Source organism: Alexandromys fortis, unplaced genomic scaffold (assembly GCF_014885135.2).
Source record: "Alexandromys fortis isolate MF-2015 unplaced genomic scaffold, M_Fortis_MF-2015_v1.1 scaffold_193, whole genome shotgun sequence".
Taxonomy (NCBI): Eukaryota; Metazoa; Chordata; class Mammalia; order Rodentia; family Cricetidae; genus Alexandromys; species Alexandromys fortis.
The window spans coordinates 1,456,795-1,484,637 of NW_026068083.1; the positions used below are offsets into that span (position 1 = coordinate 1,456,795).

Genomic DNA, 27,843 nt, shown 5'->3' on the forward strand with positions numbered 1-27,843 from the left:
AAATTTAAAAAAAAAAAAAAAAAGAGCAGTAGTGGTACAGGCCTTTAATCACAGAACCTGAAAGGCAGAAGCAGGCTGATCTCTGAGTTCCAGGACAGCCAGAACTGTTTATACAAAGAAACACTGTCTTGAAAAACCAAAAAAGAAAAAAAGAAAAGAAGAGGAAGAAGGGAGGGAGGGAGGGAGGGAGGGAGGGAGGGAAGGAGGGAGGGAGGGGAGGAAAACAAGCAAGCAAGCAAGCCTTTGTAAATCCAGCAGTAACTAAATTAAAAAAAAAAAGATCTAGTAGCTGTAGGGTTTTTTTTTTTTCGTAATTAGTGATTGACAGGGAGGCCCAGCCCACTGTGGGTGATGCTATCCCTGGGCTAGTGATACTGGGTTCTGTAAGAAACCAGGCTGAACAAGTCACGAGGAGCAAGCCAGTAAGTAACACCTTCCAAGGTCTCTGCAATCAACCCCAGCATCCAGGTTCCTGTTCTGTTTAAAGTTTCTATCCTGACTTCCTTCAGTAATGGGCTACAATGTGGAAGTGTAAGCCAAATAAACCCCTTCCTCCTCAATTTGCTTTTTGGTTATAGTGTTTCATTGAAGCAATAGAAACCCTAACTAAGACAAAGAAGGAAGAAATAAAGGAATGATCTGAAAAATCAAAACATGTTAACAATGGCTTCTCTGTGAATAGGATTATAGATAACTTGTAATTCATGTATGTGCACTTTTCTTAGTTTTCCAAATACTGTGAAATAAATGAGTGTCACATTTATTCTTTAGTAAAAAGATAAATGGCTGGCATCCAGGGGCGACTAAGTACTCTCTATTAGATGAAACATTCTCCAAATGACCATAGCTCCAGGTGAAACACCAGAACAAAGAAGAGGTAGCAGGTGCTAGAGAAGGAAAAGAAGTCTCGCAAGTTTCCCAAAGTTGGCAGGTGGCATGGAGGTGGTCCCCAAGCTACACTCAGTGGAAGGAGGACAGGGAGAGCAGAGACTGCTGGACATAGGAGTCCTGTTTACCCTGCCTAGGTATGACTGGCAGAGATACTAGGAGTCTGACTGACCACCAACCACATTCAAAAAGGCAGCTTACAAAGGTCAAGATAAGAAACTAAAAATTAGTGCCACCTTTCTTAAAGGAGAGCAAAATGTGAAGCTGCAACGCAGTAGCCAGGCATGGTAGTCTGAGTCCTAACACTCAGGAGAGTGAGGCAGGGGGACTTGATGTGGGAGTGTCATATATCAATCTGTTGATTTCATTGATTAAGCAATAAAGAAACTGTTTGGCCCTGATAGGTTAAAACATAGGTGGGAGGAGTAAACAGAACAGAATGCTGGGAGGAAGAGGAAGTGAGCTCAGAGACACCATGCTCCCCTCTCCTGGGGACGTGTGATAGCTCTGCTCTCTGAGGCACAGGCGATGAAGCTCCGACCCAGGATGGACGTAGGCTAGAATCTTTCCCGGTAAGACTGATGCTACACAGATTATTAGAGATGGGTTGATCGGGATATGAGAATTAGCCTGTAAGGGCTAGAGTTAATGGACCAAGCAGTGTTTAAATGAATACAATTTGTGTGTTGTTATTTAGGGGCATAAGCTAGCCAGGCGGCCAGGGTGCTAGGGGCGCAGCCCCGCTGCTCTTATTACAACAGGGACTGCAAATACAAGGCCAACCTGAACTGCATGAAGAAACCCTGTCTTGATTTTTTTGTTTTTCTAGACAAGGTTTCTCTGTGTGGCCTTGGTTATCCTGGAACTTGCTTTGGAGACCTGGCTGAAAACTCTGCTTGTTTTTTTTAAAAAAAAAAAAAAAGTCAGGTACACACCTTTAATCCCAGTACTTGGGAGTCAGAGACAAGTGAATCTCAGTGAATTCAATACCAACCTGGTCTACAGAATGAGTTCCAGGACAGCCAGGACTGTTACACAGAGAAACCCTGTCTTAAAAAAAAAAACAAAATAAAACCCACAACAACAACATTACCTACGAAGCAGTTAGATGACTCAGCAGGTGACAATGCTTACCACCAAGTCTAATAACCTGAGTTGGATCCCTGATACATATATGGGAGAAAGGGAGAAATCAAGTTCCCTAGGTTGTTCTCTGATCTACGTATTTATGCCATGTACTGTACTCCCACACATACACAATCAATCAATCAGTCAGTCAATAATGTAGCTTACAGAGAATCTAACTCAAAATAATTGCTGCCTACACAAGGAGAAAGAACCTGAAGCTTCTAAAGTCAAATTTCTCAACTTTAAATAAGCAATGAAATGGTTAAATGGCTAGACCACAGCTTCTAAGACTGATGCTGTCACTAAAGGTAGAATGGGGACAAGGAAGAAGAGAGAAACCTTTCTGAGTGTCTTTAAAAACATATCTATTAGTGGAAGAGACTCAATAACCTCTTATCTCTTAATTCAAAGTTTACTGACACCAGATTTGGTATGGATAACACAAATACAAAGCCTACCTAAGATTTCTTTTCAAAAGTATGTACAGTGGTGCTGGAGGGATGTCTCCATGGTTAAAAGCATTTTCTGTTCTTGTAGAGGACTAGCGTTCGGATCCCAGCACCTACAAGGTGGCTAACAAGCTCTAGTCCCAGTGATTCCAATGCTCTCTTCTGTTCTCACAAGCACCAGAATTAATACAATACACATACATACATGCAAGTAAAACACTCATGTGTACAAAATAATTTTTTTTTCCTTTTTTTTTTTTTTTTTTTTTTTTTTTTTTTTTTTTTTTTTTTTTTTTTTTTTTTTTTTTTTTTTTTTTTTTTTTTTTTTTTTTTTTTTTTTTTTTGGTTTTTCGAAACAGGGTTTCTCTGTGGTTTTGGAGCCTGTCCTGGAACTAGCTCTTGTAGACCAGGCTGGTCTCGAACTCACAGAGATCCGCCTGCCTCTGCCTCCCAAGTGCTGGGATTAAAGGTGTGCGCCACCATTGCCTGGCCAAAATAAAAATCTTAAAAAGCAGAAAGAGCTAGACTTGGTGGCACAGCCTTTTAAAAATCTCAGCACTTGGGAGGCAGTCTATGAGTCTGAGCCCAACCAGGTTTACACAGTGAGACCTGACTCAAAAAAAGGAAAAATAATAATAAAATTCATTTTAAAAAAACTACGTACAATAAAACAGGTTATGATCCCATTTTATGAGAGACGGCTCAGAGGTTAAAAGCACTGGCTGTTCTTCCAAAGGTCCTGAGTTCAATTCCCAACAACCACATCCATTCCAGCTCACAACCATCTGTATTGCCCTCTTCTGGCCTGCAGAAATACATAGAGGCAATACACTGTGCCTTTTTTAAAATCCCATTCATGGCTGGGCGGTGGTGGCGCACGCCTTTAATCCCAGCACTCGGAAGGCAGAGGCAGGTGGATCTCTGTGAGTTAAGGCCAGCCTGGTCTACAAGAGCTAGTTCCAGGACAGGAACCAAAAGCTACGGAGAAACCCTGTCTCGAAAAATCAAAATAAATAAATAAATAAAAATAAATAAATAAATAAATAAATAAATAAAATCCCATTCATGCTTAATAAACTTTCAATTATACACATAAAAACATGAACACATTCATAATATAATACAGAAAACAATGGCTGGGGTAGGGTACCTAATACTGCAAAGGTGGTCACATAGAACTACTCCACATCAAGAGAGCAGTAAGACCCTCCTCTGCAGATCTGGAAATCGCTGGGTTACAGAAAGCTCTAGATCTGTATTATGATTAACACAACATTAGCTGCAAACAACAAAATCCATCCTGAAATTCTTTTTAGAATGTTTAGTGTAGCATCAGGACAAGATATGAGAACAGGAAGGCTGACATATTCTGGTATGGTATCCATCAATATCCTTGGCTAAACATAATGTAGCATATGCAGGCCCTATAAGCTAACCCTCTCTGACTCACAAATGCTACACTCCTAAGAGTACTTCCCTAGCGGGAACAGAAAGTCCAAACCTGAACACCAGCTGAATGAACTACAGCTCTCAAACTGATGGAATATGAACAATTGCTTATAAGCACTACCATGAAGGAGCAAGCCATGTAACACTAGCAGTTTGGAAGCATTGGATGCTGCAGTTCAAGGTCAGTTGTTCTGACTCCCACATGTACATGTGACTTTAATTAATCATATCATTTAAATGGGTATCAAATATTGAATAACCCATTCCAATTTTCTGTATATTTTAATTTTTAAAATATACCACTGAAAAGGAAAATTAAGAAAGTCACTGCATAGCATTTACCATACCATTAATAGGATTGAGGATGTGGTTCAAAGTGTACAAACCTAAATGGCCTGAGCCTGATCCCCATAATCCACAGAAAAAGTAAGATATAGTGGTGTCCATCTGTAATCCCAGCATTTCCATGGTGAGATGAGAGGTAACCATAAAACAGTTAACTCCCACAAGACATAGTCGTGCCCACCTTTAATCCCAGGACTAGGGGGACAGAAGCAGGGATCCAGGCCAGCCTAGTCTACATAACAAGTTTCAGACTAGACAGGTTTCACAGTAAGACCTTATCTCAAAAAAAAGAAAAGTTGTCCTCTGACCTACACACACACACACACACACACACACACACACACAAACTGAATAAACAAACAGATTCAAAGAGCTAGGTGGCTCATGCCTTTAATTTAACCCCAGGATTTGGGAAGCAGACGTAGTTTAAAGCGTAGACTACGCTAGCCTCAAATTTGCAACAATGCCCCTGCCCCCTGATTCCTAAGTGCTAGAATTACAGAAATGAACCAGCACACATAGCACAGTAGATGAATCTTAAACATTCTGTGCCATGAAGGGATAGGGACATATCAAAGTTACACTAGAGCCAGCGTGAACAGACCTCAGGCAGTCAATTACAAATATCCTAAGAATCAAAATAAATGAGAGCTGTGGAAAGGGGTTGGATAGTTGTTTGGCAAGAAAAGAGACCTCAGGGTGAAAAAAGCAGACACAGTGACCACCATATGTGGGTTATACCAGAGTGTGAACCTGTTAACACTCAATAAGCTCTTCACACTGACATAAAGTATTCTACAATTTAGACTCAAGAGAAAGCATAAATCACATTAATAAACATAGAAGCATCACCTGACAAAATTTAATATCCATTGATGAAGAAATTTCCCAAGCCTGAAAAAAACGACAACTACAAACTGATGGCTCCCACCCTCATCCTACAGAGAAGGACCTAAGAACAACACTGTCTGGGTTTCCACTACTGTAAGACACTACCACACTGAAGTTCTGATAGTACAGCATAGCACTGCAAAGAATAAAGAAAGAATTAAGACTCCGGGTTAGAGAGATGATGCAGTGACTAAGAGCACTGACTGCTTTTCCAGAGGACTGGGGTTCAATTCCCAGCACCTATATGGCGGCTCATAACCATACGAACTCCAGCTCCAGGGAGATCTGATGCCCTCTTCTGACCTTCATGGCCATTGCATGCACATGGTACACAGATACACATGCAGGCAAAACACATAAAATAAATCTTAAAAAGAATTAGAAAGAGTTAAATTTTCTATTTGTAGACATGATTCTCTATGCATAAAACCCCGTGACATCCATGACAAAGCTCTAAAAACAAATTAATGAGTTTAGCAAGGATGCAGAATATAGGTTAAAATAGCCACCTGTATTTCTGTTTGCAATGAACAGCTAGGAACTGTTTTTAAATACGCTCTATAACAACAAAAAATAATATGCTTAAATATAAATCTATCAAGTTAGACACAACATTAGCATGCTGAAAATTACAAAGCACTAATGAAGGGAGCCAAAGACCTACTGCATGGAGAAGAGTCACATTCAAGAACTGAAGGACAGGACAGTATGGCTATCAGTTCTTCCCTAACTGGTTTTAACAGATGCAATGCAATCCCTGTCAAACCCAAACAAAATATCAAGTCTATTCTGAAACCTATAGGAAAAGGGATAGGAAATACAAGGACCAAAACAAAACAACAAAGAAAATAGAACCAAGGTGAGAAGTTATATGGTATCTGGGCCAGTGAGATGGCTCAGTGGGTCACAGTGTCTGTGACCAAGCCTGATGACCAAAACTGACCACCTAAACTCATCTTCGGGATTATGGTGGAAGAAAAGAACAGACTCTTACAAGTAACCCTCTGGTGTGCAAATGCCTGAATACAAACAGAGAGAGAGAGAGTCCTGACACTAGAAAATCAAACATCCATATGTAATAAACTATCACCCACAAACATCTGTCACACCACACAGACCTTCACTGAAATGGATTATAGGCCTAAATGTCAAATTACTGAACTTCTCGGCAGAAACAGAGATCTCTATGACTTGAATTCTTAGAAATGATATCAGAAGTACAGCATGTTACTTCTCAGCCTTTTGGCTGAGATTAAGTACAAGCACTATTAAAAAAATGTAAAACGTCATTAAAATTTTCAATCATTGATCTGAAAATGATAGTGAAGAAAAAAATGTACTGGGCATTGGTGGTGCATGCCTTTAATCCCAGCACTTGGGAGCCAGAAGCAGACAGATCTCTGAGTTCGAAGCCAGCCTGGTCTACAAGAGCAAGTTCCAGGACAGGTTTCAAAGTTACAGAAAAACCCTGTCTTGAAACAAAAACAAAAAAGAAAAAGAAAAAAAAAATGCAACTAACATTGTTGTACCAAAAAATTGATATCTGTATCATACAAAAAGAAAACTTATTCAACAACAAACCAATAACTAAATGAAAAAGGAGCAATATCTAACACTTTACCAAAAAGACCTCCAACAAACACAGAAAAGATACTCAAGATCATCAGGCTGAAAACTGTCTCATACCTGTCACTGCCTGGAGAAGGTCTATTCTCACACTATTACTGAGAACACAAAACCACACAGAAAGAAAAGGTTTTGTCCTCGCTTATAAAACTGAGCATACACTCCACAAAGGACCCAATAATCTGACTGAGACTCACAGGTATTCATGTAGATGAAATGAGCACCAATGTACACATAAAATGTTATCTGTAAGCAATTACAGCAGTTTTGTTTGGGAATCCCTAAAACAGAAATCCTCACTACCCATCAAAGACAAAAGGGTGAAACTGCTCTCTGAGGACACCACCAGGAGACAACAATCTAACTTGTAAGCATAGTGAGGCCAGAGAAACTTCTTAGTGCCTTAAAGGTTTGCAGAGAGCACAGGTGCCTGCTCACAACCATCTAACTCCAGCTTCAAAAGATCTGATGCCAGAGGCACCAGGCACAAGTGGCATATAGAAAATCAATCTAATAGAAATTTTTAAACATACCAGATTCTCCATGCTGAGAATGGAGAATGCCTGCCAAGAAGTGAGATAGAGAGGAAGACAACCTGGGTATGCTTCCTTCCTCCTAGGAAAGAATGGGTTAAACCATCTCACTACAAACTTTGCAACTTTTGATTCAATAAAGTATGAAGGTTGCCACAGCCATGATGGAGAAAAATTAAGTTCTTTTCTCTAGTTTGGCCAAACTGTAAACAAATCTGCTTCCCTTTACCAAGTTCTACTTCCTAATTTCTTTTGAAATACAGGGAACCTGTGAAGACAAGTTATGAACCAAGTATCAGGAAGCAGTATCAGTATTCAGCAATCAGAAGAAACCGTAAGCTGACCAGAAAGGTACTCCAAGAGCACTTGTCAGAGGACATTAAAGGTAAGAACATGTAAGAATGCATAAGGGACTGTTCAGCAGAAACAAAACTTTTTTTTAGCAGTGTTGGGAAGTACACAACTCTACAGTTTTCAACATTCACACAACTATAGACCAAAGAAAAGTGAATGTTACTAAATGTTAAGTAAACCAACCAAAGAAGCACTTAAAGTGTCATGTAACTCACTGATTAAAATGAATGTATGTAACAAGAAGTGAATAGCTAATAAATGAAGAAGGAATATGAGAAAGAGAAATCCCACTTAGGAGCTGATGTGGAAGAGGGAAAAGGGCCAGGATATTTTTTTTTTAAGATTTATTTATTCTAGGGCTGGAGAGATGGCTCAGTGGTTAAGAGTATTGCCTGCTCTTCCAAAGGTCCTGAGTTCAATTCCCAGCAACCACATGGTGGCTCACAACCATCTGTTATGAGGTCTGGTGCCCTCTTCTGGCCTGCAGACATACACACAGACAGAATATTGTATACATAATAAATAAATATTTAAAAAAAAAAAAAGATTTATTTATTCTACAGAGAAACCCTGTCTCGAAAAATCAAAAAAAAAAAATTATTATGTATATTATGTATATAGTGTTTTGTCTGTATATATGCTTGCAGGCCAGAAGAGGGCACCAGTTCTCATTACAGATGGCTGTGAACCACCATGTGGGTGCTGGGAATTGAACTCAGATCCTCTGGAAGAGCATTCAGTGCTCTTAACCTCTGAGCCATCTCTCCAGCCCATTAAGACCTTATCTTTAAAAAAATAAAAAAACAGCAAGTCTTAGTGATTCACAACTATAATCCTACCAACACTTGGGAGAGAAAGGTAAGAGAACTGCTATAAATTTGAGGTCGGCCTGAGTTACAGCATAAGTTTCAAATAAGCCTGGGGTAGAGTAAAGCTCTGCTACAAAAAGAAAGGTAAGAAGAAAAAGGCAAAAACAAACAAACTATTTAATTAAATCAAAAGGATTAAGGTGGACGTGATGAGGCACACCTTTAATCCCAGTACTCAGGAAGAAGAGGCAGGAGAATCTCTGTGAGTTTGAGGCCAGCCTGGTCTATAAAAAGTTCCAGGACAGGGCTAGAGAGATGGCTCAGTGGTTAAGAGCACAGCCTGTTCTTCCAAAGGTCCTGAGTTCAATTCCCAGCAACCACATGGTGACTCATGGTGCACTCTTCTGGTCTGCAGGCAGAGTACTGAGAATACTGTATACATAATAAATAAATAAATCTTTTAAAAAAAAAAAAAAGTTCCAGGACAGTCAGGGCTGTCACACAAAGAAACCCTGTCTCAGAAAAAAAAGAAGAAAAGAAAAGAAGAAAAGGGAGAGACAGGGAGGGAATCCACTGTGGGTCTTTATAGTAGTAACCAATTCAGAGTGATTTATCATTAGAGAAATGTTTGAAATAATGGGTTAGAGGACATTTACAAAAATTATATCCTTATCATTTACAGAAGGAAAATTCATGTCTATTGAACAGACCTGGTGAACACCACCTCAGATGCTTCAAGTTAACATCACCAGTCAGGACTAGGCAACACCATGGCCTGGTGACATGCTACATTAAGATGGGCACACTGTCACTTCTGTAGCATTCCTTCAACATCTACCTGACTTGAACATGATAGATACTAGGGTATGTCAAGCAATCCCATACAACAGAACATTCCACAAACTAACTGGTCTGTGTGCTTCAAAACATCATCATCACAAAAGACCAAGAAACCAGTCTAGATTAAAGAAAGCTAGAGAGGCATAACAAGTAAGGAATATGGATCTCCTGGATGAGGTCCAGGGCTAGGAGAAAAACTACAAAGGATCTCTGGAGGACCAGAGAGGGAATCTGAATTTCAACTTCCAGTCATAGACATTTCCTGACTTGGAGGACCTGCTCTTTTCTACGAGCTGAACCATTTAGGGATAAGGGTCATATTATGGTACTGCATAATCGCGAGAATGAAATGCAAACAGCAGTGAATCACAAAAGGTACAAGAGCTTCCTGTATGACTATATATAATATATATGACTATAGCAAATTTCATGTTTAAAATTATATTAAAATTAAAAACAAAACAAAAATATCACCAAGGAAAAAACTGCTTTCAGAAGCCAGCACACTCTCTCCAAAGCACCTAGAATTTAGCTTATGTGTGAATCCCAGGGTCACGAATGTATTCTGTTCTCCTCTACTAAGAAATCTCAGTTCTGATACTCTATAGGTGATTCACACCAACATTTCTTCCAGCTAAGGAAAATACCTACTATGTCTTTTCCACTTTCTGTTTTGCACTATTTTTCAAAATACAGGTAAAAGACACAAGAAAGAACAAACATTAAACACAGCACACAAGGAACCCTAAGCATACAGTAACAGGACTTTGAATATTAGAGGACATGCACACTACAAGCGACCACCACATTGCAGGTTACAGAAAACAATGCAGTAAGGTCCGTGTTGTCATTCATTCATGCAACAGAATTTCAGAACTGTATATGCAGAAAGACTTTTACTGTTCAAAATAAGAAACGGGCTCTGGAAAAAAAAAATGCCAAAGAGCAAATAGTAAATTGAAGGTTAAAATATCTGGATGAAAGAAACGTTTGGGATGAGACTACAATTTAGAACCATCAAAGAGTACCTGAAACAGTTGCTGCTGGGATGAAAAAGCAGCAGAAACATTTGGCGGAAGCTGGGTTGCTATAGCAACGGGAGTCCCAGTCTGCCCATCCTTGCCTGTCACAACCTTTACCTGAGAGAAATATTTTGAGAAAAAAAGGTAACATAATTTTTAAGACTGCTCAAAATTATTAGAATTTCATTGCTGACAGCTCACTAGTTTTGGTGCTTAAAAACAGAGTGTTTTTTGCATCGAATCCAATAAAGGAACACTGAGCTAACTAACAAGTTCATAGCATAACAATCTAACAGCTGCCAATCTTCAGAATTCCAGTCTAGATCACAGGCACAATTTTAAATTCTGCAACTTCCAACTGTAAAATGAGAATGGCAGACACTCGGGTATCAGTGTCCCACAGCTGGTTTCTTGAAAGATCTGCACAGCTATAATGTTCTGTAGCCTACCACATTGATCACACAGCGAAATTGTCTTTAGCAGAAGCTGTGGGAGATTGTGTTTCTTCAAAAGTACAGATAAGGAGGCACAGCTCACAGACAACATTGGTAACAGACACAAAGAAAACTCAGTTTCACTGTTCCATGGCACTAGTGGTGGTCTCCAAAATCATTGAGACCTTCTAAATAACAAAAATGGTTCAGCCTACGTTCAGTGTTGAAGAAGACACAGATGGCAAAGCCACACAGAAACATCCACAGATGTAGTGAGGACTCTGGAGCAAAGGCAAACTTTTGCTCACCAAAAGCAGGTTTCATTGCCAAAGGGCTGACAGCATTTTAAATTATTTTAGCTCTATCATAAAACAAAATAAGTTCCACCGACATAATAAACACTACACAAGACAAAGGCACAAAAGACAGTGCATCACAGTACAGGCCACTAAGACCCCAGCATACCTCAGAGAACTGCGGAACTGCTGTGCTGTTAGGGGGGATTTACTGTGCAGCATTCTAGAAACCCAAAAACAAACTGTCTATAAAAGCTTCTGTCTCAAGTATCACTCCATAGATGATTTCAAAGTGTGAGCTTAAAATAAGATCTCACATCTAACACTACATCTAAAACCTAAAAAATAAAATTTCTTATAGTTGTTTGATATTATCTATACTTAAATTGTGAACAACCCACACAAAATATACCTAGTGACTTACTTGTTTAAAAACCTTGTTTTTATGGACAGACCTACATAAACATATAGTGAAACCAGGAAGACAGGGGAGAAGAACTAAGCCTCACTGAACTAGGAGAACCTTTCCTGTGGGTTGCCAGAGGACTGCCAACAGTATCATGTTGGCCAAGGACCACATACACAGAAGTGAGAAGCCTAGATGGCACTAGCTGAGCTCTCTGCCCAGGATGGGTTCTGGTTCTCAGTGACAATACCTGACTCTGAGAAGACATCAGTCACAAACAGTCCATCTTCCCCACAGACAGCTAACTGAAGAGCTAGCTCTTCCTCTACATGAAGGAAGAAGAAAAGCACACACTTTATTCCTCTTTGGATCCTATGCCACTCAAACCTATATTACCCCGTTACTCACACATCTTCAGTCTACTGTTGCACACCATCTATTTTGCTTTATATATAGCCTTTCAAGACTACTCAACTGTTGTCTTACCTCATCATTAATAACTTCAGATTTCTCTTCCTCTTCCTCCTCTTCCTCTTCCTCTTCAATATCCAAATCATTCTGCCTAAGATATGCTTGTAAAGGGGCATAATGCTTCTTTTTAAAAGCCAAGAAATCCATCATGTTGCCCTGAAGATGTTGCAAGAAGAACAGTTCAATTAAGTACTCCTTGAAGATCTCCTTAAGTGCCTCCATCTCCTTGTAGTGGTAGTCCAGGCACTGCTTTCTCATTTGTGCCATCTCCTGGGAGGCTGGAGGGATCTCCTCCAACTTCTTGGGAGCCTTCTTCATTCCTGAGCTTCCCATAGACGTGAGAGGCACACTGGAAAGGCCTGGAGGCATGGTGGTTCTGGATGGGCTGGTTGGTGGCGGTGGGGATGTCATCCCAAATGCTGAAGGCCCCCCAACACTAGGGAGCAGCACACCTGGTGTCCTTTCAAACCCCAGAGATCTGTTCAGTGGCTGCCCCTGAAGCACCTGCTGCTGTTGCTGTATCAACTGGCCCTGAATAATGCTGCTGATCTGGGGTGGCAGGCTGGCCGTGGTGATGTGGTTCGGGCTGGACAGAGGTTGCAACCCAGTGCCTCCTGCAGCTGCAGGGCTCTGAGGCCCCAGATGGTGGATGGTGCCTCCTGACTGTGCATGAGGTTGGGAGAGTCTCCGTTCTCGGACAGTGATGGGAGCTCCTGAATGCTGGAGTTGAACCTGGGCTCCCTGGGTCATCTGGGTCAAGCCTGGTGCCTCCTGAAATACAAAGTGACCACCACTTGAGGGGCTCAAGCTGATCTGCCTCACAAGCACACTGGCATCCACAAAGCCTCCAGTGGGGCTGCTGTTGCAAATGCCCAGTCCAGGGCCTGGGGCACCTGCACGAACATTCTGCAGGGCTTGCCCTGGCCCAGGGCTAGGCTGTGTGGGGCTCTGAGTCTGGACCTGCTGTGACAGGGGAGAAGTAACTTGAATGTATGATGGAGACCCATGCTCAAAGCGCCTCTGCTGTGCACCAAACTGAAAACCTGGCGAGGTGGGGTTGGGCAGTGGCAGAGGGGCCAGTGTAATCTGCTGGTTCCCTCCTACAACAGAGCCAACATTCTGTAGTGTGATGTTCACATTTTGCCCAGCCACAGGACTTCTGCTCATAAGCTGCTGAATCTGGTACCCAGGGGATTGGGGCGCAGATGGGCTGGCTGATGGAGCGAAAGGCGCTGCAGGCGATGGGGATAAGTTAGGATGGGCTGTCTGCTCCTCTTCACTCCCAGTGAAGGACCTAGACCTCTGTAGCTGATGCTGGACATTCTGAGAACCACTGCCATGGTGCATTATCACCTCCCTTTTCTATCCAATGTAATATTCCCCTGGAAAAAATAAAAATTAAAATCAAGACATTGGAAGGCAAATACAACATTTGATTACCACTTAATACAATTGCCACTCAGCAGCACTGAAAGATACTTGAACATATGTTACCATGGGTCTGATTCAAACTAGAGCTCTTTTCATTACTTTATATATAAGAACAGGTGGCCACTTACAACTTATAACAACCTTCCCCATCTCCTTTTCTCCACCCAAGATTCCAAAGGAAAGATGGTCAGGGAGGGAGGGTGCCCTAGCCCCTGCCTCATATAGAAGTAAAAAGCCAAGAAGTTGGTAAGTCACTTAAGAAAGAACTATGAAATAAGAACTATGGTACTACACAGCACATTCAGCCCAAAGGGACAGTGGCTACTTTGTAAATGACCCTGTGAGCTCTGCCACAGTGATGTGGGATGCTCTTCTCTATGCTGCGAATATGTTTTATTACCACTGGTTAATAAACAAGCTGATTTCGCCAATAGCCAGGCAGAATAGAGCCAGGCGGGAAATCCAAGCAGAGATAAAGGGAAAAAGAAGGTGGAATCAGGCGAAAAGCAGTCACTGGGGAAACAAGATGTGAGGTAACAAACCATGAGCCTTGTAGAAAAATATAAAAGAAATGGGTTAATTTAGGTTAATTTTAAGTTATAAAAGCTAGTTAGAGCCGGGCGATGGTGGCGCACGCCTTTAATCCCAGCACTCGGGAGGCAAAGGCAGAAGGATCTCTGTGAGTTCAAGGCCAGCCTGGTTTACAAGAGCTAGCTCCAAAGCTACTGAGAAACTCTGTCTTGAAAAACCAAAAAATAAAAAATAAAAAGAGAGAGCGAGCTAGTTAGTAAGAAGCCTAAGCTAACAGACCAAAAGGTTTGTAATTAATATTAAGCCTCAGAATGGTTGAGAAATGGAAGGTAGAAGAGAAACCTCTAGTTACACCACAGTACCAAAGAACCTTTCTCCTCTGTAAGTGGCTCAAAGTGGCTCTTGGGATTCACTAGTTTAGCCAGGGCTTATATGCTAAATAGCTACATCTGCCTCCCAAGAACAGACCAGAGTAGTTATACTGTTGATCCAAAGAAGCAAGCTGAGGGCAAAGAATATGTTCCCATTAAGAAACCACGAGTCCCTTCAAGCTCAAGTCATCACCTTGGTGAGGAAAGCACAACAGGCAATGACTATACATGCCTTCAGTGAGTGGCAGTCTCCCAGTCAACTATGTATGGCAACCACGTACATACAGTGTAACCAAAAAAAATAAATAAATAAATAAAAAAGGCTAAGCAGAGAAGGCTACAGTGATAAAAGAGCAGAAGAAACTTGGGGAGGAAAGAAAGCTTCGGAAGAAACGAGAAGACAAAGCAGGAAAGCACAGTTTAGGTGTCAGACCATCAGAGCTGCCTATTCTCCACCATGGTGGACTGCAAAGAACTTCTGGAGACATCACAATCCCTGACTTCAAACTCTACTACAGAGCTGCAGTACTGAAAACAGCCTGGTATTGGCATAAGAACAGACAGGAGAACCAATGGAACCGAATAGAAGCCCCGAATATGGGGCTGGAGAGATGGCTCAGTAGTTAAGAGCACTGGCTTCTCTTCCAAAGGTCCTGAGTTCAATTCCCAGCAACCATATGGTGGCTCACAACCATCTGTAATAATATCTGGCGCCCTCCTCTGGCATGTGGGCATACACAGAGACAGAATGTTAAATTTCTTAAAAAAAAAAAAAAAAAAAGAAGACCTGGATATCAATCCACACATCTTCAAACACCTGTTCTTTGATAAAGAAGCAAAAAATATCAAATGGAAAAAAGAAAGATATTTAACCCTGTCTCGAAAAACCAAAAAAAAAAGAGAGAGAGAGAGAAAGATATTTAACAAGTGGTGCTGGCATAACTGAATATCGACATGTAGAAGAATGAAAATAGACCCATATCTATCACCATGCACAAAACTCAAGTCCAAATGGATTAAAGACCTCGATATAAGGCCAGCCACACTGAACCTTATAGAAGAGAAAGTGGGAAGTACACTTGAATGCATTGGCACATGGAATCACTTCCTAAATATAACCCCAGCAGCAAAGACACTGAGAGAAACAATTAATAGATGGGACTTCCTGAAACTGAAAAGCTTCTGTAAAGCAAAGGACACGGTCTACGAGACAAAACGACAGCCTACAGAATGGGAAAAGATCTTCACTAACCCCACATCAGACAGAGGTCTGATCTCCAAAATATACAAAGAACTCAAGAAATTGGACACCAAAAGATCACATAATTCAATATAAAAATGGAGTACAGACCTAAACAGAGAACTCTCAACAGAGGAATCTAAAATGGCTGAAAGACACTTAAGGAAATGTTCAACATCCTTAGTCATCAGAGAAATGCAAATCAAAACAACTCTTTACACCTGTAAGAATGGCCAAAATCAAAAACACTGTTGACAACTTATGCTGGAGAGGTTGTGGGGAAAGGGAAACACTTCTGCATTGCTGGTGGGAATACAAGCTGGTACAACCCCTTTGGATGTCAGTGTGGTGATTTCTCAGAAAATTAGAAAACAACCTTCCTCAAGACCCAGTAATATCACTTTTGGGTATATATCCAAAGGATGCTCAATAGTGCCACAAGGACATGTGCTCAACTATGTTCACAGCAGCATTGTTTGTCATATCCAGAACCTGGAAACAACCTAATGCCCTTCGACCGAAGAATGGATTAGAAAAATGTGGTACATTTACACAAAGGAGTACTACACAGCAGAAAAAAATAATGACAGCTTGAATTTTGCAGGAAAATGGATGGAGCTAGAAAACATTATTTTGTGTGAGGTAACCCAGACACAGAAATATGATTATCACATGTACTCACTCATAGGTGGTTTTTAAACATAAAGCAAAGAAAGCCAGTCTACAAACCACAATCCCAGAGAACTTAGACAACAATGAGGACACTAAGAGAGACTTACATAGATCTAATCTGCATGGGAAGTAGAAAGTAGAAAAAGACAAGATCTCCTCAGTAAATAGGGAGCATGGGGACCTTGGGGGAGGATTTGGGGGTAGAGGCAGGGAGGGGAGCAGAGAAAAATGTAGAGCTCAATAAATATCAAATGTAAAAAATATAAAAAAATATCCGGGCGGTGGTGGCGCACACCTTTAATCCCAGCACTTGGGAGGCAGAGGCAGGCGGATCTCTGTGAGTTCGAGGCCAGCCTGGTCTACAAGAGTTAGTGCCAGGACAGGCTCCAAAGCTACAGAGAAACCCTGTCTCAAAAAACTAAAATAAATAAAATAAAATAAAAAATGTATAAAAAAAAAAAAAAACACTTGATTCTGGTTGTTCTTTCAGAGGACCAGGTTCAATTCCCAGCATCCACAGGGCAGCTCACAACTGTCCCGACATCCTTGGCAAAACATCAATGCACATCAAATAAAAAGAAGGAAAAAAAAAAGAACAAAACAAAATCTCAGAATGTCAAAATAACAAAACAAAGGAGCAAAAAGGAGTTCCTCCACGTACAGGAATCCATAATCTGGATGTGGGGGACCATGCCCATGATCCCAGCTATCAGGAGGCCAGAGCAAAGTGGCTGTGAATGCAAGGCAGCTCCAAAGAGAGTGCCCCAGCTTCAGAAACAAAGTAAAACAAGTCACAAAACCAGCAGAAAGAGACAGAGAAAAAAAGTTATAAAGACACATTGAGAAAACCCAAACTCATCAAAATGCATGTATCAAATAATTAAGCATTTTTACCAGCTAGAAAATGTAGAAAACATAAAATAGAAATCCAGAAAATGTATTCCTGAAGGAAATTCAATTTTGTAATCCCCCAAAACAATAAAGCTGTAACTGAGCAGTAGCAGGATTTGAGAGGATTTCGGGTTAGGGAGATAGTTTAGTAGATAAAGTACTTGCTGAACAAACAAGAGGACCTGAGTTTCAAGTCCCAAGACCCACGTAAAAGAAGGACACGGTAGAGCTTGTCTGTAATCCCCAGGCTCCTACAATGAAATGGGAAACAGAGTCAGGAAAATGTCTAGGTCCCAGGCCAACTAGCCTGGTATACATAGGTTTGAAAACACCCTATTTCAAACAAGTAGAAGGCAAAACCAACACTAGACCACTTCTGACTACCACATGAGCATCCACACATATATACAAGAGAGCGCACACTCAGTGAGAAAACTCAGTGAGAGCCAGAACCCAGATGCAGATCAAGTCCCAGAAGCAGAGCAGTGGCATCTAGACTAAAACGGCCTTGTATCACCCAATCACTGAGATCCAGCCACACAAAACGTACTCTACTCTCTCCCAACAAAGTACCCTTACATTTCAAAACTCTATTTCACACAAATGTAGGTACCTTCACTGAGAACCCCAATGCTCAAGAACCCTTTCCATTCCCAAATAAATCATTTGACAGACACCAAAAACGAATTAGCTCTACCTACAGGTATTATAAACAACATTCAATGGTTAAGCATAAGCGTTAGGGATATTACTTAATGATTAAGTGTTTGCTTAGTAGGACCCTCAGATTGATCCTCAGTACCTACACATTCAGAAAGACTGTTTAATCTTTTATATTATTAAAAATGATGCTTGCCGAGCGGTGGTGGCGCACACCTTTAATCCCAGCACTCGAGAGGCAGAGGCAGGCGGATCTCTGTGAGTTCGAGGCCAGCCTGGTCTACAAGAGCTAATGCCAGGACAGGCTTCAAAGCTACAGAGAAACCCTGTCTTGAAAAACTAAAAATAAAAAATAAAAATAAAAATGATGCTTTCAGCCAAGTATGGTGGCACATGCCTACAATAGAAACATTAAGAAGACAGAAGCAGAAGAATCACGAGTTCAAGCCCAGACAGGTCTACATATTATTCAAGGACAGCCATTGCTAATGAACTGGAAAAAAAAAGAAAATATTTTCACTTGTTTGCTTTTTAACAATCTCAAGAAACTCATGGACAGGAGCTGGACAGATGGCTCAGCAGTTAAGAGCACTGGCAGCTCTTCCAGAGGACCTAGTTCAATTCCCATCACCACCATAGTGACTTAACAATCCTCTGTAACTCCAGTTCCAAGGTAAATGATTCCCTCTTCTAGCCTCTGCGGATACCAGGCAATCAAGAGGTACAGAGATATACATGTAAGCAAAACACCTATACACATAAAATAAAAAGGGTCAAACAAAGTCAGGCAGTGGTGGTGCACACCTTTAATCCCAGCACTCCAGGAGGCACAGGCAGGCAGATCTCTGTGAGTGCAAGGCCAGCCTAGTCTACACAGCAAGTTCCAAGACAGGATCTAAAGCTACACAGAGAAACCCTGTCTGGGGAGAGGAGCTGAAGAGCCGGCTCAGGGATCAAGAGTACATGATGCTCTTCCAGAGGATCAGAGTTTGAATTCCAGCACCTACATTGGGTAGCTCACATGCACCAAAAAATCAGATACCCTGTATCTGTATGTCTCTGCATACACATGAACACACACAAATTTAAAAAAAAAAAAAAAAAAAAAAAAAGGTCCATGGACAACCAGATCAAAGACTTCAGAAACAGCGGTACCTAATCAGTGGGGAGGAGATGCCCAAAAGCCCAAGAAAAGGTGCTACAGAGAAAAAGAAGTAAATGGTGACCGGAAGCACACAAAAATTCTCTCCCACCCTGGAATACAAGGTAGCTAAGAACTTAAAGGGTCAACTGGAGGGGAGCACTAAGACAAGGAAAGGTTACTAGGTAGATAAGAATAAGGTGGCCAGAAAACAACTCACTCCGTGAGTGGGTCACAAAGAACAACCAAACACAGAGGTCACAACATCAACAAATGCCTCACTGGGACAAGAGTACCAAGCAGTATTATGAGGCAGCTATTGTATAACTGAACGATCATGGTACCTCCAGTTTAAGACACAAAGCTTTACATAATCAATCCCAACCATTTTTTAAAGTTAGAAGAACAGAACAAGGGACAATAAAGACACTTTGGGTATTAAACTGTCTGAGTTATAAACATGGGGGGAGTACACCTTTAATCCATTACAAGTCAGGTAGCAAAGGCAGGCAGATCTCTAAGATAGAGGCCCACCTGTTCCAGGCCACCCAGAACTACTCAATGAGACCATGCCTTTAAAAAAATAAAAAAATGAAGTTGGGGGGGGGGGGACCGAACTGGGCACTGCGGCAGGCACCTACACTCCCAGCTACTCAAGAGACTGAGGTAGGAGCCGGGCGGTCCTGGCGCAAGCCTTTAATTCTAGCACTTGAAAAGAGACAGGCGGATCTCTGTAAGTTCGAGGCCAGTATGGTCTACAGAGCGAGTTCCAGGACAGTCAATGCTACACAGAGAAATCATGTCTCGAAAAACCAGAGAGGGAGACTGAGGTAGGAAGATAACCTGAGCCCAGGGTCGGTCAGAGGCCCGCCTGGGACACAAAAGTAAGGTTCACCTCGAAAAAAAAGTAAGTATAACAGCCAAATGATGATGGCTCACACCTGTATCGCCAGTACCGTGGCAGTCAGCTGGACTTCTAAGAATAACAGGCCAGATAGGGCTACTTAGCGAGTTCCATACAAACTAACTCGGACTTCCATGAGACTTTTTCTCAGAAAATCTAAATATGTAAACAGAAAATTTAAAGTTTCCAGAACATTCATAGTGTACAAATGCCACAAACAAAAAATGTACAAGAACCACGGATCTTTGTGAGCTCAAGGACAGCCTGGTCTAAATAGCAAGTATAAAGGCCAGCCAGAGCTACGTGGTAATACTGTCTTAAAAAAAAAAAAAAAGAAAGAAAGAAAGAAAGAACCGTTTTATCACGCGTAAAATCCAGAATTCACAGAACGCAAACATCCTGCCAGGGATGAGCGCAACCCCCAAAAGTCGTGGTGCTCCCAGATACTAGATCTGGGGACAGACCTGCGGAGACAGAGGCCCGGAGGCTGATGGTGTACCTCGGGGACCCGGCCCGGGAATCTCCACGGTCCCTGGCGCTCTTTCCGCTCTACCTTAGGTCCCAGCTCTGCGCCTCGAAAGGAAGCCGAGCACCGCAGACCAACAGTGCCGCGGGCGTTAAGAGCCCCGCCTTCCCGGCCGATCCGCACAGGCCGCGCGCCTGCCGAGAACCCGGCTCGCGGAGTTGCAGACGAGGAAAAGGCCTTCCAGAGGCCAGACGAGCGCCAAGCCCGACCACCGGTACCTCTCCGCGCCGCTCGGCCCCGCGGCCCCGCCCGCCCACGACAAAGCACCGCTGCGGCCTGGGACTGACGAGCGCACGCAGCAGCACCGCTGAAGGCGACCGCCCGGCACGCCACCTCCGCCAGCTGCCTACAGCCCGGCCTCTCACCCCGCTGTCGCCGTTCAGGTCACCCTACACCTCGAGCCCCGCTCCGCCGCGTCCGGACAGCCCGCAGGCTCGAGCGCGCCGCAGCCGCTCGGCGTATCCGGGTCCACCGGCGCAGGAAGCAGCGGCGCCGGGGCTACGGCAAGCGGAGAGGGACCAGCAGCACCTGTCCTGCAACGCCCGTCACAGCCGTGCGAGGTCGCCTGAAGTTAAAACGCTCCCGTTGGCCGAGGCAAGGGGCGGGGCTATATTCAGACTGCGCGTTGGACGGGTCTGGGGCGGAATCCAGAGAGCTGAGGACTCCCCCAGAGTCGCCTCTGATGGCCTCAGCTACGCGACTTGGGACCGCTTGGTCCTTAAGAGGAGGAGAGTGCGCGCAAGCAGGTGCCTGCGGGCCGGGGCGTGGCCTTGTCCGTAAGGGGCGGAGCCTGATGTCTTCCTCCCTCTTCCCCTCCCTTCCCACCCCCCCCCCCCCCCCCCCCCCCCCCCCCCCCCCAGTTACGCAGCGTGGTTAGGAAAAGCTCAGCGGACGTAATCGAGTCCTCTGGGTCGTAGCCACGTCTTTCTGGGGACCAGGGGACTAGCCCCAAGGCCTAAAATACGAGTATCGCTGTAGTTCACAGAAAGAAAGCTGAAATGAGGTGAGCAGAAGTGTGGAAATTAGAAACAATAGAAAGCAGAGAAATGTTAACTGCGACCAAGCTGAGGTAGGATTGCTGTGCAAGTTTGGGGCCGACCTGGACCAGCAAAGTGAGACTTTGCGGGGGGGGGGGGGGGGGGGGGGGGGTTCCTTTAGACAGGGTTTCTCCTGTGTAACAACCCTGGCTGTTCTGGAGCTCACTTTGTAGACCAGGCTGGCCTCGGACTCGCAGAGATCCGCCTGCCTCTGCCTCCCTAGTGGAGTAACATTATTTTTAAAAGGCAGCATTTTTAAAAATATTTATTTATTTATTATGTATACAATGTTCTGTCTGTGTGTATGCCTGCAGGCCAGAAGAGGGCACCAGACCTCATTACAGACGGTTGTGAGCCACCATGCAGTTGCTGGGAATTGAACTCAGGACCTTTGGAAGAGCAGGCTATGCTCCTACTCGCTGAGCCATCTCTGCAGCCCCAACGCAGCACTTTTTTAAAAACTGCATTTTTAAAACACTTTTTTAAAAATAAAAATAGCAAAGCATGGTGGCACAAGTCGGTAATCCAGTAGTTTTCAACTTGTGGGTAGCGACCCCTTTGGGGTAGCATAAGATATTTTGTATATCAGATATTTACATTATGATTCATAAAAGTAGCAAAATTACAGTTATGAAGCAGCAATGGAAATAATGTTATGGTTGGGATCACCACCACATAAAGAACTGTATGAAAGGGTCTCAGCTTAGGAAGCTTAGAACCACTGAAGTGTAATGCTAGCACTTGAGAGTCTAAAGCAGGAAGATCTGGGACTCAGGGCTAGCTCATCCACACAGCATGTTCGAGGCTGTCCTGGAATACATAAGACCCTGTCTCATAAAAACATGTGGGAAATGTGTCAGAAGGAAGGGGTCCAGAGGGAGCTGTAGGAGGGAAGGGAAAAGGAAGGTGAATGTGATCAAAATATACATGCATGCCCTCAGCCCCCCACTGAGTGCAGTCCTAATGAGCCCTGGTCATGACAACTGGAGCCATTACTACAGTGTTAAAGTTAATTAAGAAATCCAGAGGTACTCAAGCACACTCAATCCTTTCCGTCTAAAAACCCTTCCTTCTCCCCTTCATTGATAGGAGTTACTTTGCAGAAACAAGTCTTAATCAAGTAGGAGTCAGTTTAAGATGTCATAGTTATAATTTTTTACACTGAAGGGTCATATTTATATTGTTTTTTTTTTGTCTATTGGTGAAAGTTATTTTAGGAAATGTTTTGTCTCTATGACCATTCAGTCACATTCATTCACTCATTTGTTTATCTACTCCTTACTCCAAGTACTAAAACTGGTTTGAAAAAGATAGATAGATAGATAGATAGATAGATAGATAGATAGATAGATAGATAGATAGATAGATAGATAGATAGATAGATAGTTGGGGCAGCTGAAAAAATGGCTTATCAGTTAAGAGCATTTGGGGCTCTTCAGGACCTGAATTCCGTTCCCATAACCCACATCAGGTGATGGAGGAAGGTCATTGGTTAAAAAATAAAGAAACTGCTTGGCTGGCCCTCATAGGTTAAAACATAGGTGGGAGGAGTAAACAGAATAGAATGCTGGGAGGAAGAGGAAGTGAGCTCAGACTTGACAGCTCTGCTCGCTGGAGCAGAGACACCAGGCTCCTCTCTCCCAGGCAGCTCTGACCCAGGATGGACGTAGGCTAGAATCTTCCCGGTAAGCACACCTAGCGGTGCTACACAGATGATTAGAAATGGGCTAAATTAATATGTGAGAATTAGCCTAGAAGAGGCTAGATAGAAATGGGCCAAGCAGTGTTTAAATGAATATAGTTTGTGTGTTATTTCTGGCATAAGCTAGCCAGGCGGCCAGGGTGCTGGGGACGCAGCCCCGCCGCTCCTATTACAACAATCAGGTAGTCTACAGCCATTTGTAACAAGCTCCAAGAGCTCTGACCCCCCTCTTCTGGCCTCCATTGGCATTCACATACATATGGCATACACACAAACAAATAATAGAATAATTTAAAAACCTAACAAAGGGGACTGAGCACTACTGCTCTTGTAGAAGACCAGAGTTAGGTTTCTAGCACTCACATCAGGGAACTTACATGTATACACACACATACACACACAGTCTGGGAACTTGCATATATATGTATATATACACACACACATACATACATGCACACACACAAATCTTTTTTCTAAAAAAAATTGTTTGCTTTTTCCAGAGAGGGTTTATCTGTAGCCCTGACTGTCCTGGAACTCACTCTGTAAACCAGGCTGGCCTCACTCAGAGATCTGCCTACCTCTTAAATTAGGTTGTATATGTGTGTCTTATGTGTGAGTATGAGTACATGAATGCAGTGCCATCAGAGACCAGAACATGGGCTGAACTGTCTGGAGCTAAAGGTAGAGGCAAATATGGCTGCTCAACCAACAGGGGTCCTCTGCAAGGACAGCAGAAGCTTGTAACTGCTGAGTCATCTCACCAACCCCTAAAATAAATTTTCTAAAAACTTTTTTAAATTTCTCTATTTTATTCTTTGTGTAGAAATGTTTTGCCTGCCTGCCTGTTGGATCCTCTGGAACTGGAGTTAAGAGAGTTGTGAGCCACTATCTGGGTGCTGGGAACCCAGGTCCTCTGCAAGAAAAAATACTCTCAACTGTTAAGACATCTCATCTCACCATGAACTATATAACTGCTTGCTTGCCATTCCAAACAAATGAAAAACTCAGGCTGTGGGATGAAGACATCTGTGCAGGTCTATGCTGTAGGAAGTACTACAGCTTGTATTTAACCACCTACTGGGAAGCCCTTCTCTCTAGTTCCCCTTGCTCCATTCCCGCCAGCTGCTCGTTTGGATCACGTGATTCAGCCTGTCAACCGGAGGATTCTGATTTGTGAGTTTACCCCTTAATAAATGACTATTTCTCGATTCTGAGCTAGTGTGGGATTTCTTTTTAGCATCCAACCGCCATAACAGGTCTAAGGGCTGAATCTGCAAAAAACTTAAGGATGTTCTGGAAGGATTCCACTGGGGTAAAGGGGGCACTGAAGTCTCATGCTGAGGTAGTGGTAGTCAGTGTGCAGTGAGGAGGGATACGCTCCAAACCCAAGCTCGGAACAGCCAGGTGGAAGTTAGGCTTCCAAATCTGGGTTAGAGTCTCAGGGACAGAATGGATAAGAGTGTCCTGAGGTCAGAACATGGAAGACCCCAAGCTCCATTTCACAGCTCCACAGCTCAGGTGGGAACCACCACCTGCTGAGGAGGCTGCTGAAGCACAGCCCCCCTGGGGGTCTCTCCGTAGCCCAAGAACAAGCAGTATGGAATCACAGCCAAGAGCTCACACTACCAAGGTAGCCACTTCAAAACAGGCCAGGATAGAAAATGAGGGTATGGGTAGCCATTGGGAGCACACTGCCGGGGGCAGGACATACCACTGCACTCACCTACATCTACTGCCTGCCCTGTCAACCACAGCTCCATGCTACCCTATGTGCCCTTCAGCTATCCCTAACACAGCAGTGTCCCAATCATCTTACAACCAATAAAGAATAATTGAAAATAGAAAAAGAATAATTCACTAAGCAAAACATATTTAATAGGAAAAAAAAATCACTCCTTTTTTTTTTTTTTTTTTTTAAAAAGTGTCCTTTCATGCTAAGGTGTATATACACAACGCATGGGCTAAGAGGCAGCTGATTCCTAGAATGAGAATTTAATATCCTGAGGTTATGAAGCCAGGCTAAATCCACAAGCTGGCCCCAGAATTCTTGGCTTCCACGTCCTGAGAGACAGGCAAGTGCAGAGACTCCAGCCTCAACCCTCACAGCAGTGGCCGCAGCTGTAGTTCAGTCAGTGTCTCCATCCCCTTCGCTGCCCTCCAGGGAACTGGGGACCTGTAGGAAACAGGGGGTCAGATAGGTAAAGGACTGTGGGACCCAACTTGTAGGCATTCCCATATGTGGGGCATGGGGAGAATCCTGGGTACAGTGCCAAGTGCTTGAGCTGAGGGAAGGCCATTGGAGGCACAGAAACAGACTGCAACTGAACGGGCAGCCTACACCTTTAAAGGTAACCAGACTGCTCAGCAGCTTCAGCCTAATGCCAGCCAAGCAAGCCTTGCCTAGAGGACAGTTGGGGTATCCTAGGACAACTACTGCTTCAGCCACAGGGTGGGGCAGGAGCTGGAGGTAAGCCCAGTAACTACATAACCCCCAATCCTCCAGAGGCTGTGTGACTCTAGAGAGACTCTCTGGGGCTCAACTTGCTATCCACAACTAGGGTTGAAGACAAGTGTTTACCCAGTCCATCCAGCCCTAGTATGTACACATATGCACACTACAGACCAGGCACCTACCTTGGCACCTGTACCAGATGCTCCAAGTGCAGTGGCACTGAAGTTGTGAATAGGGAGAGTGCTAAGCCACTGGGCCATGGACCGCTCATCCCGCTCAGTGCTGACAATGGTAGGATAGATGTATTGCTCCTTGAAAGCAGCCACCTTTCCTTCCTCCTGTGTCCAGTCCAGGGGCTCATGCAGCCCATCGCTGCCAAAGCGCTGATTGTACTTCTCAAAGTGCACCCTCTCCAGGACTAAACCAAGCCCTGGTGCCTTGGGCACATCCACCTTCTCCTCACCCCAGCTGCGCTCCAGCACACTCTCGGGGGCATAACCCTTCACAATGGCTACCACCAAGCCAACCATCTTCCGGATCTGATGCATCATGAAGCTCTGGCCCTTCACCTTGATCACAGCAAATTCCAGGCCCTCTCGTACAAAGGGCTCCTCACAGTACATTTCCAGAATGTAGCGGCGCGCACTGGGCTCTCTTGGCCCTTTCTGTGAAGTGAAGTTGTGGAAGTTGTGGGTACCCTTGTAGCAGGCCAGAAGCCGGTTGACCTGCTGCAGGGTCTCTGCACTCAAGCGATAACTCTCATCCTGTACATCCCGGTCTTTGTGAGCAAAGGCAAAGGTGGGCAGCATGTAGCAGTAGGTCCTGGCATCACACTTATTCTTGGAGTTGAACCCGCCTGTGACCCTCTTCAATCCTAGAGGGCAGCATTTAAGAAACCCAGGTGAGCAGAAACACTTCCAAGATGGGCCATCCTGATAACATGATTCTGGCACCACTTGCCCAGGACAGGTACCCAGTTCTGACTCCAAACTCAGAATCTACACAATGCTGAAACTCAAAATGAAACAATCCCAAATGTCAAACCTAAGGGTCTGCCGAAACTGCAGTTGGCAAACGCGCCAGGCTGAGTTATAAGAATCACGAGCCATCTGAAGGAGGTAGCGAGGACTAGAATGCTAAGTCTTTATACAGATACAGCAGCAGATTTCAACAGCAAGAAATGCTAACTACCGAGCAAAACTGGAGGTTCTCACCTCTAATTGAAGAGCTATTGGCAACTATTGGATGCTGGGCAAAAAAAGTCCATTTTCAGCCGGGTGGTGGTGGCGCATGCCTTTAATCCCAGCACTTGGGAGGCAGAGGCAGGCTGCCTGTGAACTCTGTGAGTTCAAAACCAGCCTGGTCTACAGAGCTAGTTCCAGGACAGGCTCCAAAACCACAGAGAAACCCTGTCTTGAAAAACAAACAAAAAAAAAAAAAGTCCATTTTCCTCGGCTAACACAACCCCTGAAAGGTTGCCCGTGCTCCAGGACTACATGAATATACATACAAGCAACACTAAGTGGGAGGGAAAAGTGCTAGGGAAGAGGAGAAAAGAACTGGAAGGGTGAGAATGGGGGAAATTTTGATCAAAACATTTTATATGCATGTAAGAAATTCTCAAACAATTAAAAAAGACTTGTGCTGAGCACAATGGGAAATGCCTTTAAACCACACTCAAGGAGGTCGAGGCAGGCCTGGTCTATATAGTGAGTTCCAGGATATCCAAGGCTACATAGTGAGTCTCTGTTTCAAGAAACAAAACAAGGCTGGGAAGTGGTAGTACTTTCCTTTAATCCCAGTACTCACTAGGCAGAGGCAGGTAGATAGCTGACAGCCTGGTCTACAGAGTAAATTCCAGGACAGCCAAAGCTGTCTTCAAAACATAACAAAACAAAAACAAAGAAACAGAAAAACAAAACAAAAATTTAAAAAATTAAAAACCCACCAAAAGGGCTGGAGAGATGGCTCAGAGGTTAAGAGCATTGCCTGCTCTACCAAAGGTCCTGAGTTCAATTCCCAGCAACCACATGGTGACTCACAACCATCTGTAATGAGGTCTGGTGCCCTCTTCTGGCCTGCAGGCATAGACAGACAGAGTTTATTCTGGAGGATTCTAGAATAAAACTGTCATCATAAGTCAGAAAAAGACCAACCCAAATAAAACTGTACTCTATTGGCCAAGCATGGTAGTACACATCTGACTTATTTACATATTACTCATCTAGATTTGATTTGATTTTTTTAAAAATATTTATTTATTTATTATGTATACAATATTCTTTCTGTGTGTATGCCTGAAGGCCAGAAGAGGGCACCAGACCTCATTACAGATGGTTGTGAG

At 43.4% G+C, this 27,843-nt stretch overlaps 3 protein-coding genes across 6 annotated transcripts in view; 1 reads left to right on the plus strand and 2 right to left on the minus strand.

The window, feature by feature from the left end:
• Ep400 (E1A binding protein p400) overlaps positions 1–20,812 on the minus strand; it is a 105,178-nt gene extending 84,366 nt beyond the window's left edge. The window contains exons 1-2 of the mRNA XM_050122086.1: positions 20,674–20,812; positions 11,957–13,323 (exon numbers count right to left, since the gene is read on the minus strand). Of these exons, the coding sequence (XP_049978043.1) occupies positions 11,957–13,288 (1,332 nt within the window). The 5' untranslated portion in view covers positions 13,289–13,323; positions 20,674–20,812. The remainder of the gene's footprint in view (positions 1–11,956; positions 13,324–20,673) is intronic.
• Positions 18,855–24,455, plus strand: LOC126488543 (uncharacterized). The gene is made up of 4 exons (XM_050122088.1): positions 18,855–18,888; positions 20,341–20,522; positions 20,661–21,054; positions 23,871–24,455. Exons 1-4 carry the CDS (start codon positions 18,855–18,857, stop codon positions 23,915–23,917), a joined length of 657 nt encoding a protein of 218 aa, XP_049978045.1. The 3' UTR covers positions 23,918–24,455.
• Positions 24,456–24,941: 486 nt separating this feature from the next.
• Pus1 (pseudouridine synthase 1) overlaps positions 24,942–27,843 on the minus strand; it is an 11,328-nt gene continuing 8,426 nt past the window's right edge. For all 4 annotated transcript variants that reach the window (XM_050122072.1, XM_050122071.1, XM_050122073.1 and 1 more), the window contains exons 5-6: positions 25,682–26,373; positions 24,942–25,220 (exon numbers count right to left, since the gene is read on the minus strand). In XM_050122072.1, the coding sequence (XP_049978029.1) occupies positions 25,173–25,220; positions 25,682–26,373 (740 nt within the window). In that variant the 3' untranslated portion in view covers positions 24,942–25,172. The remainder of the gene's footprint in view (positions 25,221–25,681; positions 26,374–27,843) is intronic.